Genomic DNA, 15,963 nt, shown 5'->3' with positions numbered 1-15,963 from the left:
CGGGTACGCTCGATGATGTCACCCGCCAACACAGCGACAACGCAGCACGGCCAACCTCCCGTTCCCCGTGTTATCCCGGTCTTATCCCGGTGTTTCCCGGGGCCCCTCCCCCCGGGGTCGGGGGGCGGAGCCTGCCTGGAGACCACGCCCATCTCACGCACATGGCCCCGCCCACTCAGCCGAGGGGGCGTGGTCACGGCGCGGCCTGTCCCGCCCTCAGTCCCTCCCGTCCCGCCCCCCCGAGGCTCTGTCGCCGCTGTCGCCTCTATCGCGATGTGGCGCTACGCCGGCCTCGCTGGCGACGCGCAGGTATCGCGAGCGGCCCGCCCGGCGCATGGGCCCGGCCCGGGGGTCGCTGCGGGGTGACCCTGCAGGGGTTTTGGGGGGTTTGTGGCGTCCCGGGCCTTGTGGGGCCCTGAGGGGCCGCGGGGACAGGGGAGCGCGGTGGGGGCTGTGGAGCGGTGCCGGTGGCACCCTGGGGTGGTGGGGGGTGAGTGGAGAAAGGGCTGGCAGCGATTCCATGCCGGGTGTTCATCGCCAGCTGGGATCTGCTCAGATCCCACTGAGAGGTGGGGAAGGGGAATTCCCTTCAGTGGGAGCTCTGCCCTGTTCAGATCCCACTGCCAGACAGGGAAGGGGGATTCCCTTCACCGGGTTCACACCACGCAGGTCGTGACCTCAGGTGCATGACTGAGTAACTTGACCCTCGTGGAAGAGCTCTGGGAGGACTGGAGTCAAATCCAGGCACCTGGTGTTCCTGTGAGAACTCGGCACAAAACTCCTCCGTTGTCTGTATTTGCTTCTAACACACTGTTGTAGTGCAGGGAGATGCTTAGAAAATAAAGCTTGTCCATTGGAGCTGCAGTACTGCAAAAATCTTTGCTTGCAGTGGGAACTGTAAATGAGAACTTTCTCCTTGCCATATATTTCCTATCTCCATCGCAGTACTTCACAGTGTATTTGGTTTGAATTTAGCTTCTGCAGGTGAACAGAGCTGTTTCTATGCTTTTAAGCCCCAAATTGTGCTGCCTCATTCTGAGCAGTACTGAATTGTCTCTGTCCTTCGTGGTTGCTGACACGCAGATGGTTTTCCTCTATAAAATCCCATTGCCACATTCTTATTCCATGCTTTCATGAGACACAAACGAGTTGCATTTTTCTTGAGTCACGTCACGTGGTGTTGGTATTTGACCCTACTCACTTGGCCAAAAGCACTTCCCAAGTGCAACTTAGAACACGTAATTCCAGTTGAAAGCAAAGAACCCTGAGTTTTAGTCAAAACACATTAAAAACCTTGTGTATGTTGGTAGCATTTTTAAGATCCAGCAGTGTGCACATGTACGTACATCAGAACATAAAGTTTAGGAGCTTTTTGGTACAGAAGTTGTATAATCTTGTAAACTGTAAAATCTATAATTTTAAGGTTAGCACACATTCTATTGGAATATGGAAACAAAATTATTTTAAAGCAATAGCTTGGAAGAAGAGGAAACCGGTAAACATTTTCTGTCTTACCTTGGGTTCAAATTATTTATGTGAGATTTGTTTGCAAATGGCTGCGCATAATCTTTGCTCCTCACAAAAGATAAATTTATTTGAAAAAGTACCATTTCCTCCAAAAGAGTTGTTGTAATTTAGGACTGGGGATCTTGCAAATATTTGAATTAATTAAAAAACTGAGTTATTGCATCCTTTGCAACAGTCGTGAAACAACAGTTTGGCACATGAATAGCTGCTCACATTTTAAAATGTGAGTTAATTTTTTGCAGCACTCTGGGGTACATTGCACAAATTTTGGGTGAAGAAGCAGACACAGAGGGGTAATGTAGCTTTAGGCCAGAATGGCAAAAATTAAGTTATAGCAAAGGGTCCATCTCAGAGACTTTTGGGTTTAATTACTGGACCGTTCTCTTTTAAAAGGTTATGAACTTCTGAGATTATGTCACACAGAGGAATATTGTTGTCATAGAAAACAGATTCAAGCAGAAAAGCACTGCAAGGCTGTAACAGAGTCTTTGGTCCTTGGTTTCTTTGTTTTTGTTTTGTTTTGTTGTTTTATTTCAGAAGGCTGAGACCAAAGAGGAATTTGTTCAAGTCAGAAGGAGGGATTTGGAAAGGCTGACAACTGAGGTTATGCAACTGCGGGATTTCTTACCCAAAATAGTGAATGGAGATATCCTGGGGACACTCCAGAAACTGGATGCTATTGAATCAAGTGAGTAGTACCATGTTACAGTCTCTTACAGCTTCTGCCTAAACTGCTTAGAACAAACTGCTGTGCCCCTAGAAATAGTTGTAGAGTTTGTGGAATTATTCCGGATTAAACTGTGCTGTTCAGTGGCTGCTTCAGCAAATTAACCTGTCTGTAGTGAAGGAAATTACAGACTGCATTAGAAATAATCAAACATGTCAAATTAATCTTTAAAAATATTTTACTGTGGATAAAAACATACTTGAGACAGGAAGGGGAGCTGTATCAGGGAAAAAATGTTTTCACTTTGAGAGAAGGTGAAAGCATTCTGGTTTTCAAAAAACCACTTTGCACAGAAAAATAAAAACAAAAAATCATGGTAAATAGCAATGGATAAAAAGTTAGAGACAACATCACTGTATTTGGTATATCTTATTTTTTGGTGTGCATATTGTTATTGCTATAAATATTAATAATATAAAAAAAAGGTGAAGACTGTAATAAAAGTGTTTTTACTGCTGTCCCCAAAGACAGTTGCTCAGTGTCATGTTTCTCTATGCATTATGTTTTTAACAATTGCACCATTCCTAACATGCCATGAGGACCAAACTGGAGTCAGCTCCAACCCTAACCTGTAGCTTCCATGCAGCTGTACAATTCAGCTGTTATCCTAGGAGCTGGTTTTGCCTGAAAAGGCACAGGACAAGCACTGAGACAGATTACAGTGTTGTCTCTTCTAGAATATCAAGTGATAAATGGAAAATTAATTTGCTACAGCTAGCTAGGAAAGAGTAAGATAGAGCCCCAGGGCCTGTCTCTGACCAAGCAACACTGGGGCAGAACTTCCAGCTGCCTCAGTGAGCCATACTTTGGAAAGATTCTTCCATGCCATCAAATCCTAGCAAAGATGGGAAGGTTGCACCACCTCTCCTGCTGCTAGCTGACATGTCATCCCTGTCACAAGCAGAGATGTAGGATCTGGAACTGTTCTCTTTGTGCTGTTGCAAGGCCTCAAGAACTTGTTTCCAGTTGCATTAAGTGTTCAAGATCCTCAACTAAGTCAGATCCTTCTTTTTACCTAGTTATTTCTCTTTCATTTCTCTCACTGATCCTTCTTGCGCCCCTTGTGCCAGGCATCAAGGAGACATTGTCAGGGTCCTCTAGCAGCAGGTTTGTGGAATCAACAGGGGGATTTTAAGACTTCTTTAAATGAAGAATTAAGACTCTTGCAGAAGCCTAGTGTGTGTGATTTGTGCATCTCTCTACAGACTTTTATCTGCTGTTGCAGTTTTCCAAGTGCTGTGAACACAAAGTTCCTCCTCTTCTTGGCATGTTCCTCAAGAAGTACAGATTATAATCAGAGACTTTCAACACCTCTGGCCCATTTGGTTGTGAGACAGATGAAGTCTTGAATAGCTTTAAGAAACCTTGAGATCTTTGCATGTTTTACTGGTGTGTCTGGGTCAGTAGGACACCCATTTCCTATGGGAGCTTCTCCTGAGTGGTGTCTGAGATCTGAGCTGGCAGTGCTTGGTGCAGCCAACACCTACTTTTCAGGCTGATGTCAAGGTCTTCATAAGGGTTTTGCCAGGGTAATTGTTCATTTCAAAAAGAAAGATTCTGTTTTGTTCTGGCTACCCTCCTCAGGGAGAGTGTTTGGCTCCAGGAAATTTAGAGAAACAGCTCCAAAAATCTTTCTGTGTTATTACGTTCAGTGGAACATAAGGATGGTGCCTAACTCTTTTCGGTGGTGTCCAGCGACAGGATGAGGAGCAATGGCCGTAAACTAAAACACAAGAAGTTCCACCTCAACATGAAGAAGGAATTTTTTACTTTGAAGGTGGCAGAGCACTGGAATAGGTTTTAAAGAGAGCTTGTGGAGTCTCCCGCTCTGGAGACATTCCAAACACACCTGGACGTGTTCCTGTGTCACCCGCTCCAGGTCTTCCTGCCTTGGCAGGGGTTGAACTGGATGATCTCCTGAGGAACCTCCCAATCCTGACTATTCTGTGATTCTGGGAACTCAGTCCACTGGGGAAGTGTTAAAAATAGCATTTAACATAGATCCAGCTTTTGGATCAGTAGGATTGGAATTCCATCACTTGTCAGCATTCATCCTAATTGCATCTGGTTCTCCACATCCCAGAGCTTTGAGACTCGATCTCTGGTCCAGAAAATCTCTCCTGCATGGTTGAGAATGAGTCAACCTCACACCTGAAATGTGGCCTCCTCTTCTTTCTTGTTCCCAGTGCCTTGTTCTGCTGTTGAGTCTCCGTCTGTCTCAGGAGCAAATGCCACTTCTTTCCAGAGCCTGATTTACCACTGCAGTGGTGAAGTTACATATTTCCTCTTGGTATAAGGATTCCATTTCGTATTTGTTTGCTCACCCAAGCTGATAGTGAAAGCTGCTTCTTCCTCTTCAGAGCAAAGGCACAGCTGGGAGGGCTGACTGGGCATAGTAGGGGAGTTTCCAGGAATGAGGCACAGACAGAAGTAGGACTCTTTTCAGCAGCTTCCAATATTATCCTTCTTTTTTTCCTGCAACATAAAACATCATGATACCTTAGAGGATGTTGACACATCCTTTTTTATCTGAAGGACTTTTAAAAATACAGGTTGCATTGTGTTAACACTCAGTAGTTAATACTATTCGCCTTCTGGCTCAGGTTTTGTTCCAGGACCTTTGAAGTCTGACAGTGAAGGATGTGGCACCTTTGTGTGTTTGCTGGCTGGATTTAGTTTGGATCCATCCTCTCAAAGGCTGGAAGTTATTCTTCTCTTTCAGGAAATCTTGTTTCCTTGCAGGGACAAGAGATTTTCACTGAATGTACCTGAGCAGAATAAACAGGTTCTTGGCTGCTATTGATGAGCAGGTTCACTCAGGCTCAAAACGTCTTTCTGTCAGCTACTTAAGACTCACACCCACACAGTCAGAGGTGGATAAGACCGATTTTTGGATAATTTTTAAATGATGTTGTCTTTTTATGATTGAATTCGATATGATTTCTGGTAACTACATTAAAAAGTATTGACCACATGTAAAGGGAAGTATGTGAAGCGTTAAGGCATAGACCAAACTGTCAAGATCAAGTGTATGGTGCTCAAAATGGGCTGTAATTAGTGTTGGTTTTTTTTTTTTAAGCTAACCAAAATTACAGTAGATGCTGTTTGGACATTTCTTTTTGGAACTACTTAAATGTATTTCCTTTTTTTTCAGTATAAATATTAATCATCCAGGACTATGGCATTTAAAGTGAAATAGAATACACAACTATTGTTAAAAATATCCCTCCAAGTGAATTTTTTTAAAACTGGCACCATGATGGTGAAATAGACTTTTAACTTGATTTCTGTTCACTAAAATAAAGTGTCTAAGTTGGAATGTATTTCTGGTAACATCAAAAATTAACTTTTTTAAGGGAATCATAAATTTTGCTTATGTTTAAACAGTTTATAAAATCACATTATAAAAAGTTTATAAAATTATGGTTTGGGTTGGAAAGGATCTTAAAAGCCATCCAGTTCCATCACCCTGCCATAGGCAGGAACATCTTTCACTAGACCAGGTTACTTATAATATTTTATAAACATTAATTTAAAATGTCTTGATTATTTGCATTTCGTTCTCACTGTTTATAGAAATTGTATGTTATATATTGAAACACACACTTTTGACTGATCTTGGTGTTTTTCTTAGGTTTTCAGTATACTCTCTGAATTGAGTGAAATTTCACCCACTGAATTTTCACGAAAACCGTCATTTAAAACAAAGCAGAAAACTGTGTAAATTTCGATAAACATTATCAGCACACAGTATTTTTCAGCTAGATGCGATTATTTCAGTCTTTCCCCGTTTTAAACGAGAAACATGTTCGTTTACTTGCTCGGAACCGTTGTGAGATCCCCAGTTTAGCCACGGGGAGGTGATCTCGCACAAGCAAACAGCCACAGCACCTCGGGAGAGCTGCACTCGGTGGATTCTCTTTGCCTTAGCGCAGACCCTTGGTCGTAATGTGTCACTTCGTTTATCTTGATTTATCCTGCCACAGACCTGGAGAAAAAGGAGGAGGAAGTTCAGCAGCTGAGAATGGATTGTGAACACTTCAAAGCCCGTCTGGAAGCAGCTCAGGCAGATTGCATGAGAGAGAAGAAGGTAGATGTGCTGCCAGAATATTGGTGTCTGTGTGCTTGAGTTTTCATGATAAAAGCAGTAATTATTGTTTTTTTAATGTTCATGTCACAGAATAAATCCTCAGTCCAAAGAACAATTTGGGATTTTTATCCATATAGTCAGGTGGTGAGGAAATTATAACCTACAAGTTCTTAACTCAGGGGTTTTTCCCCTCTTGGTATTTCCAGAGCAAATATAGTCAAAATATAGTAGAATTTAGTCCCAAAAAGTAGTCAAAGTGTACAAACAGAGGAACCACTGAGGTACAAAACTCCTGCATACCTGCATGAATCTCTCACAGTCCATACTATGTGGGGTGTGGTTTATGGGGTCAAAATCCAAGTTCTTGGCAGGGTTTGTTTTGGTGGATGTGACTTTAAAAACCAAGCACTTGGTTTATATGAACATGCTGAAGTAAAACATTGGGTATTTGGGAAGACTGTGGTATAGCTGGCATGAAAATGTGCTTCACAGAATCAGTTCTTTTGACTTTAATGTAACTATACAGTATTTTCAAAGAGGACAATGGAAGATAATTTAAGCAATGCAAGGTACAGAATGAAACCAACCTCTCTTTTGGCTTCCTGTGAGCTATGCACCTTTTTTTTTTCGCTGTTAATAGTCTTTCTCAGTGCACATATTGATCCAATTGCCATGTACATCTGTGAATCAAAGAGCAATTACAGGGCTCCTTTTGCTCTGTCAATATTGTATTTAGTGATTATGAGAGAGGAGATTCTGTACAATGAAGGAATAACAAAGGCAGTGACTTCTCTGATTGTGGGTCTTCTGTGAAGCAATTGGGGTTCAAGTGGGTGTCTGTGAGAATCAGTGGTGATCGTTTGCTGCAAAGGATCATTTCCTTGGAGCCATCTTCAGCAGGAGCTCATGTTGTTGGAGTTCTGCAGCTGGCATTTGCCAGCCTTGGGATTGCACAGAGATAGATGAATCTGCAGAAATTATTTCATTTTTGGAAAGGAATAAATGAAGAGTTTGGACATGTAGTTTTAGTGAACTTCTGCATGGGCAGGTCATTCTGGAATGAAGTTTGGTCCGATGGAATAGTTGTCTATCTGGATATTCCTTCAAAGCAGGGATAGCTGTTGCAGTTCAGCAATAGGCAGTTTTGCTGTGCACCCACATCTTCAGCTGTGTAAGCACTCGGGATAAAACCCCTGTGAGACTCTGTGTTGCTGCTTTAGATATTAATGAAGTGGGTCCCTCTCCCATTATTCTTGTTAATACTACAAAACAAATGGCAGGTGGTTTGGGTTTGTGTTTTCTTTTGGATGAGTTTTACTTAAAGCATGGATGGAGTAGTTGTTTTGGTGTTCCTGATCAAAGCTCTTCGCGTCTTTGCTGTTGTGCAGTGTATGCCCTTGCCTAAATGGGTTCTGTTATGTGCCAGGAAGGTGTATTTGTCTGTGTGGATTGTGCTGATGACGTTGTGAAGTCCTTTAGCTCTTCAGGGTACAAGAAGATGGTGTGTGTGTATATGTGTGATTTTTATTCCTGTTAATCACTTTCCTGGTGTTTTTCATTTGGTTGCTGTTCTGCTATAGGCATCCTTGCATAAAGTTTCTGAACTATTTGCTGCATGTTCATCTTCTGAAGGAAAAGGAAATGATTCACTGAAACCAACATAAAGTAAATGCATTTTCTGGTTGAGAAGTGTCCTTTTCTGAGGCCATCATAAATCAACATTTTTGCATTCCAAAATCTCTGTGCAGAGCTGGATCACTGATTAGGGAGTTGCTGTGCTTTCTGAACCTGAGCAAAACTCGAAGTGCATGTGTTATCCTTGTCTGATGTCTTCTCTGTCTGTCCTTTTGTAGTTCCTTACTTGGGCACTGCTGTGTTCTTGTGCCTTGCCCCTTTCCTGAAGATGGTGGTGTTGCACAGCACAGGGATTGGGTTGTGATGTGAACTCTCACGAGTGTTGCTTCCAGTTGGTTATTTGCTTTTTCAGGCTCCGTTTATTTTCCTGGCTCCTGAATGTACTATTTTGTTTCCCTTGCCTCATATCTTTGTTCTGATGCTGCTTTTGATCTATTAAAAATTCTGGCATTTCTTGTGCTGGCTTTGCGTCCTTGCTGGGGGATATAGCTTTGGTATTTATTGTGTTTTATGTCTTACTATTCAGTGTTAGCATCCAAATGCAAAATGCAAATAAAATGTATTAAAGATACATTTTCCTAAGAAAAGGACAGTGCAGGAAAGACAGGAAGAATATAGGGATTAGGTAGGAAGATGCCTGTAGACATTTTGTTGATGCATATTGTGGCAGCAAAGTTGATAGGCCTGGCAGTGAGTGATGTAAAAGACAGAATCTGGCCAACTTACTTAAAAACGATCAAAGTATTAAGAAATAAGAGACTTTTCCCGGGAGGCTCTGCCTGTGGAATCACCAGCAAGTGTCAGTCTTTTGCATGTGTTAATCTGTAAGGTGAAAGAGACCCCAGAGAGTAAATATGCACAGAAATCTACTTGATAAATTTAATTTGAACTTTACAAATCCTCACCTGCGTGTTCCATTAGCAGCACGATAAAGCAGCGCAAATCAGGCTGTCAAGTGTGATCAGGGGGCTCAGCAGGTAATTGCTGACAGACAGAGAACAGGCAGCTTCGTGCTGGTTGATACCACATTACATAAATTTGCAGGTGAGTTTACATTTCTGTTCTTTCCAAACCCTCACACAAAACATTGAGGTGAACCCCCAAAATTACAAGGCATTGATTTTAAAAACTTGATGACAATATACGGTTGAAAGTCGTGTTCTGTTCAGGTGCTTTAAGAGTTTACACAGAAAAGAATCCTTCTCATTTCTCACATCCTGATATCCAAACATGCTGAGCTGAGGAAGGTGTTTCCTGTGGTGAATCTGAAAATCCCGTGTCTATAAAGGGGGCCAAGTAAGATTCTTCTGTTCTTTTGATGTTGTGTGATCTGCAAATCTCTCTCTTTCTCTCTCTCTTCTAATATGTGAATTAGCATCATTTTTCTTGACTGGCCTTTGTCTTTCCATCATCGCTGTCTAAACCCACCCTACTTGCAGGTAGTAGGGAGCTCCCATCCACCCTGAGAAATCACAAACTGCAGAATCCCTGCCTGGCTCTCCCTGTCTGTGCTGGCTCTAAGCTGAGAAGTGCATCAGCTTCTCTACCCCTGTGGCAGTTGTTTGGAAACCAGTGAGACCTAGAATCATACCCAGTCTCAGGATATTTTTCCAGACAGCTTCCCGTGTGATTGGGAAAAAGTCCTGCCAAATTGAAACTGTGCTCTGGTCATGTAGGGTTGGTCACTTCTCTCTTTATGCTTTGTGGCAAGAACCACTGAACAGTTCACTTAGGTGATGATAGAATCATAAAATCACAGAATAGTTTGGGTTGCAAGGTACCTTTAAGAATCATCCAGTTCCAGTCCTCTTGCCATGGGCAGGGACACCTTCCTCTAGACCAGGTGGCTCAGACTCCCATCCAACCTGATAGATGCACAGTGGTGCCTCAGTTTTCTTGATATGAAGGGCCCTCCAAACTTCAAACCTTAGATATGTTTTTCCAGGGAGTCTGTGTTACTTTACTGATCAGGAATATGCCAATAGAAAAAGGTTGGAGGAGACAACAGTATTTATCCTAGGTATCCAGCCATGTTGGCTAAAGCAGTTCTGAAAACAGAGCAACCCTCCCTTCCTGTAAGACGTGTTCAGTATCTCTTGTAAGGTGCCAGGGAAGGCTGTCCCCTGATGCTGAAATCCCCTCTCTCCTGAGGAGACATGGAGCTGTTTGCTCAGGAGGAGATGACTCTCCTATCAGGCTTCTCTGGGTGCCACTCAGTCTCAGAGGGTCACTTGGTTTGACCTTGTGGACAGGCTTCTGGATCCTGTCAGCCTGCACAGAGCCCTGGCTGCTTAGGCACAGCTCAGGGGAGAAGGTACATGTCTGCCACTGCTCTGGGTGCCCCTCCATTTCAGCCCTGATTTCTCATTCTGTCCCTTAGCCTGGAAACTTGTGGCTGATATGAAGTGCAACCAAAATTTCCTTGCGCTGTTCCAGGAGAAGCTGGACCTGCGGCAGCAGCTGAACGAGGCCAAGCAGCAGCTCCTGCAGCAGGCAGAGTATTGCACAGAGATGGGGGCTGCTGTTTGCACCTTGCTCTGGGGGGTGTCCAGCAACGAGGAGGCTGTGAAAACCATTCTAGGAGGAGTAAGTATGGCAGGTGAATGCTGACCCCTGGTAGTGCTGTCAGGCCTTTCAAATAAGGACCTTGCTGCGTGTCACACTCTCAGGATATATTTCAGCATGTTTTCTGGTTTGCATGCTCGTCCATTCTCATTTAAGAATTGTTGGAGTTAGGGAGTGTTATGAATAAATTCTCACGTTTCCAAACAAGGGGTTTTCTGTTTTCCACCACATACAGTTGAACTGGAAGCAAGGCTACAGCCAGCACAATGTAATTATCTTCACGAGCTAACAGAAGGAGAAAATAATTCCTGGGCACATGCAGGAGTTTCCATGCCTGTAGGGAGCTCGGAGGAGCTATTTCCATGGAAGGAAGACAGATCCATTGATTCCCAACTTACTTTAAGTGTTTGTGCTGCCTTAATACTTGCATGACTCTTGGAAATTAAGAGAGCCTTGCTGCTAGTGGATCTGAATAAATCTTCAATGTTAAAGCTGGACAGGTAGATTATTTAAAAAAAAAAAAAAACAAAAAAACCAACCAAACAACAGTTGATGACAGTGGCAGTATTACAGCTAACACAGTTTCACTGCCAAGTACAGCTGATGGAATTAGGAGTGATCAGAGGAGCAAGCCTGATAAAAATATGATTTTCATTCCTGACACAGCCAACATGAGAAGGAATTGCTGTATTTAATCTGAGTGAACCAAAGCCACTATTTCTTCTGGCTTGATTTTTCAGCAGCACGATGAGCAGCTGAGTGAACAGGATTAGTTCATTATAGTAAAGTAGTGTGTTTGTAGAAGCTGTTCTAGTTTGGATGCACCAAAACGCAGTTACAACAATATTGGATATTAGAAAGCTGTACAGTGATGCCTTTTGGTGATAACTTCTGATGATTCAAAATCCAAGCAGCAACAGTTACTAAGGGAAAAAAGTCTCCAAAACCACCATATGAAGCAGATAAATTTTAAAACAAAAGGCAGGTTGTTGAAAGCAGTCTTAGGTATCAAAATTCAGTAGAATTAGGCAAAAACAAAACTTTTACCTGAAGATTTGTATAAAGGTAAAGATCATAACTGTGAAGATGCAATACTTTGGGGTTTAGGTTGGTTTGAAATGCAAAATACTTATGTAGTTGTTTCCAGCAACCATTAGAGCTTGTTGAACTGCTGTACTTCTGGTGAAGCTCATGGCAACATTTCTGGGCTTCATTTTCTTATGATGGTGCACACAACGTGGTAAAAAACGTGCCCGGGTTTGCAACAAGACTACCTGGAAAACCTAAATGGACCATGTGGCATTGTGTCAACCACAGATTACAACTGGCAATGAGTCAGGTCATTAAAAGATGATGGGACATTTGTCATACAAAGTTTTTTGTTTGGGTTGTTTTGGGACAAGTTTTACAGCCTGAAGCATCTTCCCCCTCCTCTGAGAAGGTGCCATGAACTACAGAAAAGGGGGAGGACATCAAGAGTGCTTTGAAACAGATGCTGATGTTTGAGCACGTGGGGAAGGCGGCATCAGTTCAGAATCATTTCAGGCCTTAGGGAACAATGCCCAAGCTTTTTTTTTTGGTATTTGCAGCAATACAGAAGTAGGTGTTTCTTACAGTCCTACCATGCAAGTGTCAGTGACCAGTACACCATTTGTGTCCACGTGGGCTGGGAAAATCAAAACTCAAGCAGCAGATTTGAAATGTGACACAACTAAGTTTTTAAGCCACTGGGGGCTGTTTCTGCCCCTGTGTGATGTTCCTAGAGAGAACTTAAAGAAACATCCAGAGAAGCAGCATGAGAGTGAGTTCTCAAGGTTTCCTACCTGCATGTGCCAAAAAAGAAGTAAATTGATCCCCATGACATCGTTTCAGATGTCTTTCAAAAAGCTGCAACCAGATATGACGACGTTCTCGCATGGAAATGCAGCCTGAAGGTTTGATTTCAGAATGACATCAAGGTTTGCTTCAGGTTGAGAGATTTGGGATCCTGCAGGGTGTTCTGCTACTTCATTTGTCTGCTGTGGTGACAAATGATTTTATGGCAGCAGTTTTATTAACTGGTGATTTCACACAGGAGTTACATAGACAGCAAAGGGTTCATGCACCATTTGAGCTCAAGCACCTTCATGGCTGCTCTCAGAACCGCCCCTATCTCTGTGTCTGTGAGTGAGACATTCTTCAGTCCCATGAAGATACTGTCAAGCTAATAAGATGCTGTGCAGAGTATGCAATGTTTGCTATTTATAAACCTCATGGGTCTCTGCTGCAGCTCCTCAGACCTCAGCACTAGTGAAGTAATGGCTATTTGGACAAGAGGTTCAGCAGAGGGGACGCCAGTGGCACCTCAGGAGATCAGCAGAGAAGGTTTTCCTTGTTTTCTGTGCAAAATAACAACTACTCAGTGTGCTGATTGCTCTCTTATGTTCCCATGTGAAGCTGTATTTTCGTCATAGGCTCTCTTCATTTTCTCTCTCACCTTCTGCTTCTTGAACTGTGGTCACTGCTTGCATTAAAATTGGCATCTTTGAGATGTGGTGACCATATAAGTATAAAAACTACATCCAGCACATGCAGAAGTGCAGTTGTTTCCATCGTCTTTGCCCATAATCCCTTCATTCCCGTTACTCTGGGACCGCAGCATCACTTCTGAAGATACTGAGTGTTGGCCGAGCCTGCTTTTTGTATCCTGTTTCTCCTGGAGTCACTCCACGGCAACTGAACATCTCTGATGTGGTGAATTTGCAGCAGTGGAGGAATAAATAAATGTTACCAGTAGCTTTGCATGTGTTGTGAAAGCAGTAATTTTGAAAAGGTATTAAAATTTTCAGTGGCTTTGCAAAATGAATAAAAGTTCAGGCATTTCTTGAACTGTTCCATTGGATCACAGCTGGGAATGACTAAAAGTTTCAGCTGCTTCATGAAACAGATGGAAAAATTAATAAAGACACCGGGAAACCCAGCATTATGGGCTCTCTGCTGCACTGTTTTGGTTTTGAAAACCTTCATACTCTGTATGAAGTAGCATTCCAACAGTGTTTTACTGGTCAGGATTACCAGTAAGCAGAAACAGGTCCCTCCATCCGTCTCTCTGGACTCTGCATCTCTGGCCAAGCTCTTTGACCTTCCCTGAGCTTTGTACCAAGTGGCTGCTTCCTCACCTGAGACATGGAAATGTAGCAGTATTCCAGCTGAGGGGAAGAGATGGTGACGTAACTACAGCCTGTACTCCTGTTTATGTGCTCTGATGGCATGATGATCTTTATCACATGACACTGGTGACTTGAATTCAACCTGTGACCCAAGAGAGACCTCCATTTCCCTTTCTAAAGCACTTCTGCCTTCAGTTCTTACCTTTTTTTCTGGATGCTTCATTGATTATCTTAGGAATTTCATGTTAAGTCTCCAGTCTTCATCTGGTTTTGACAAAAGCTACTGTAATAGCTCAGGTAAATGTGAAACACCTGGTGCAGCTACTACAAGGCCAAGAGATAATAGTCTCACTTTTGAAAATAAGCTTTAATTCTGCTGGTTTATATATATATTGTAGGGTTAGGAGGTAAATATGCAGTGGTCTAGTTTTATAAGTAAATGTAGCATTGAGCAGTTTCACCATTTTCTTCTGAGGTAATTGTTTCAAATTTAGGGGATCGGTCATCATTTAGTGAATATCTGGTGTTTTCTGTTGGTTTTTGGAGTAACTGGATGTGTAAATAATTTGGAAGATGGTCCAGTTTTACTGTAGGATCTAATAATTACTATTTGCTGTGGTGTGTGTAACCTTTTTTCTCTTCCACGCTTGCAGAGTAAAGCAGCAAAGTTTTTCACAATCACTGCCCAGACCATGGAGAGCTTTGTGAAGTCATTAAGTGAAGACATGAAACAGCAGGATTTGGATTCTGATGAAAATCAGTTTGTATTAGCCTTGGCAGGGATTGTAACAAGTAAGTTCACGTTGTCCCTCAGAACAGCATTCCACGTGTACTGGGAATCTCTGTTGCCTCAAAGAAGCTGCAGTAAATAGAGAGCTTTTCAAAGTTAAGTATTTAGTCAGTGTTCTTTTAGAGTTCCAGCAAATTTTGTTACTAATGCTTCTGTGAGGAGGCTCTGTGCTGTCTGTGACACTGTTAAGGATTAAATGGGTAAGAGCCATTGAATTCTGAAATTCCTGTTTAATCTGGAGTGAAACAAGGAGCATTCTGCTGGTCTTGCATGGTCTCCTTCATTTGTAAATGTCAAGCAATTTGCTTTCTGAATTGCCAGTAATGCCAACACCCTCAAGATGTATGGATTGCAGATGGTGTGAGTAGATCAGCCCCAGTTTAAGGTATGGACTAAGTATTTTGAAACTGCTTAAATGTTTTGTTGCTGTCAGATGGATCATACCTTTGCTGTCCTGAGAGAAGTAAAAGGTAATAAACCTGACTCCCATGCTAAGTGTTTCTTTTTAGGGCCAGAAAATAAGTAGAAAGCCACAGATCTGTCATAGTATGACGCCCCTTGGCTTGGAAGGCTGTGAGAAGTAGGGTTGATGCATCATCTGTATTTTTGTGAAACGGCGTAACCATTGAAATGCCACTAATGACATGATGCAAGATAGATGAAGCAGTGGTTATTTATACAAATAAGTGAATCTTGCATGAGTAACTTTTCTGAATGTGTGATTTTTAGCTGTTGCAGTGCCATTAAAGACTGTGATAAAATCAGTATGTGATGCATTATGCCACTGTACCGAGGAGGAATCCAATTCTCTCAAATTGCTTCATTGGAGGGGGAGGGAAGGCACAGCAAAAGTAATGTCTGAAAAAAGAAAGTGTTTAAAGACCGGGTGGGAGAGGTGAGGAGGGGAAGTAGGGGTTCCATCTGAGGACGAATCAGGCACAGGAACCTGTTTAGTCTCCTGCACCAGGTACCTGGTTTCCAGGCTCTGTCACTAGTTACCTACGCTTGTGCCTCATGGCTTTGGAGGAGGCTTGGCCAGTTGCACATGTGTGCGACGGAGCTCGGGCTGCTGGAAGATGCCTCTTGCACATAAGGATGCCCTAAAGTGTGGGGCAGGTGTAAGGGAAAAATACCAGTGGCAAGTCTGCTTTGGAGCAGTAGCCTTTGGACATAATTTTGTTTTCTGCTTCGTGCTTGAACAATGCCACACTTGCAGAGAGGTAGGAAAAGGGCTTTGGTTGTGTAATGTGCCGGGGATACTGAATCAAGCAATTGTAAGACAATCTGCAATCATCTCGATTCTTTGAAGTGGAACCTGTAATGGTCAGCTGTGCTTCAGTTCCACGTCATTTGCAGGTGAATAGAGCCTTTTGTTCCATAATTCCCCGTGTTGCTATTAGGACACCGGCCATTCCGAATAAATGTTTTAATTACCGAAGCAGAATTAGAAAGGAGCTCAACCAGTGTAACTTGCTGCTTC

General features: G+C 42.7%; 1 protein-coding gene across 6 annotated transcripts in view; it reads left to right on the top strand.

Annotated features, from left to right (window-relative positions):
* Positions 1 to 189: 189 nt before the first annotated feature.
* Positions 190 to 15,963, top strand: part of HSF2BP (heat shock transcription factor 2 binding protein) — a 29,525-nt gene continuing 13,751 nt past the window's right edge. For 3 of the 6 annotated variants that reach the window (XM_027877991.1, XM_027878399.1, XM_027878315.1), the window contains exons 1-5: positions 190 to 309; positions 2,065 to 2,215; positions 6,241 to 6,344; positions 10,416 to 10,565; positions 14,347 to 14,485. In XM_027877991.1, coding sequence (XP_027733792.1) covers positions 274 to 309; positions 2,065 to 2,215; positions 6,241 to 6,344; positions 10,416 to 10,565; positions 14,347 to 14,485 — 580 coding nt within the window. In that variant the 5' untranslated portion in view covers positions 190 to 273. Of the gene's footprint in view, positions 310 to 669; positions 760 to 2,064; positions 2,216 to 6,240; positions 6,345 to 10,415; positions 10,566 to 14,346; positions 14,486 to 15,963 lie in introns of all 6 variants that reach the window. The other 3 variants (XM_027878233.1, XM_027878153.1, XM_027878074.1) reach the window with 3 other exon arrangements.

Source organism: Empidonax traillii, unplaced genomic scaffold (assembly GCF_003031625.1).
Source record: "Empidonax traillii isolate 1590-97213 ecotype Southwest subspecies unplaced genomic scaffold, ASM303162v1 scaffold1:size7828297, whole genome shotgun sequence".
Lineage (NCBI taxonomy): Eukaryota > Metazoa > Chordata > Aves > Passeriformes > Tyrannidae > Empidonax > Empidonax traillii.
The sequence above is the reverse complement of the archived record's forward strand: the minus strand, read 5'-3'. Positions and strand labels throughout refer to the sequence as shown.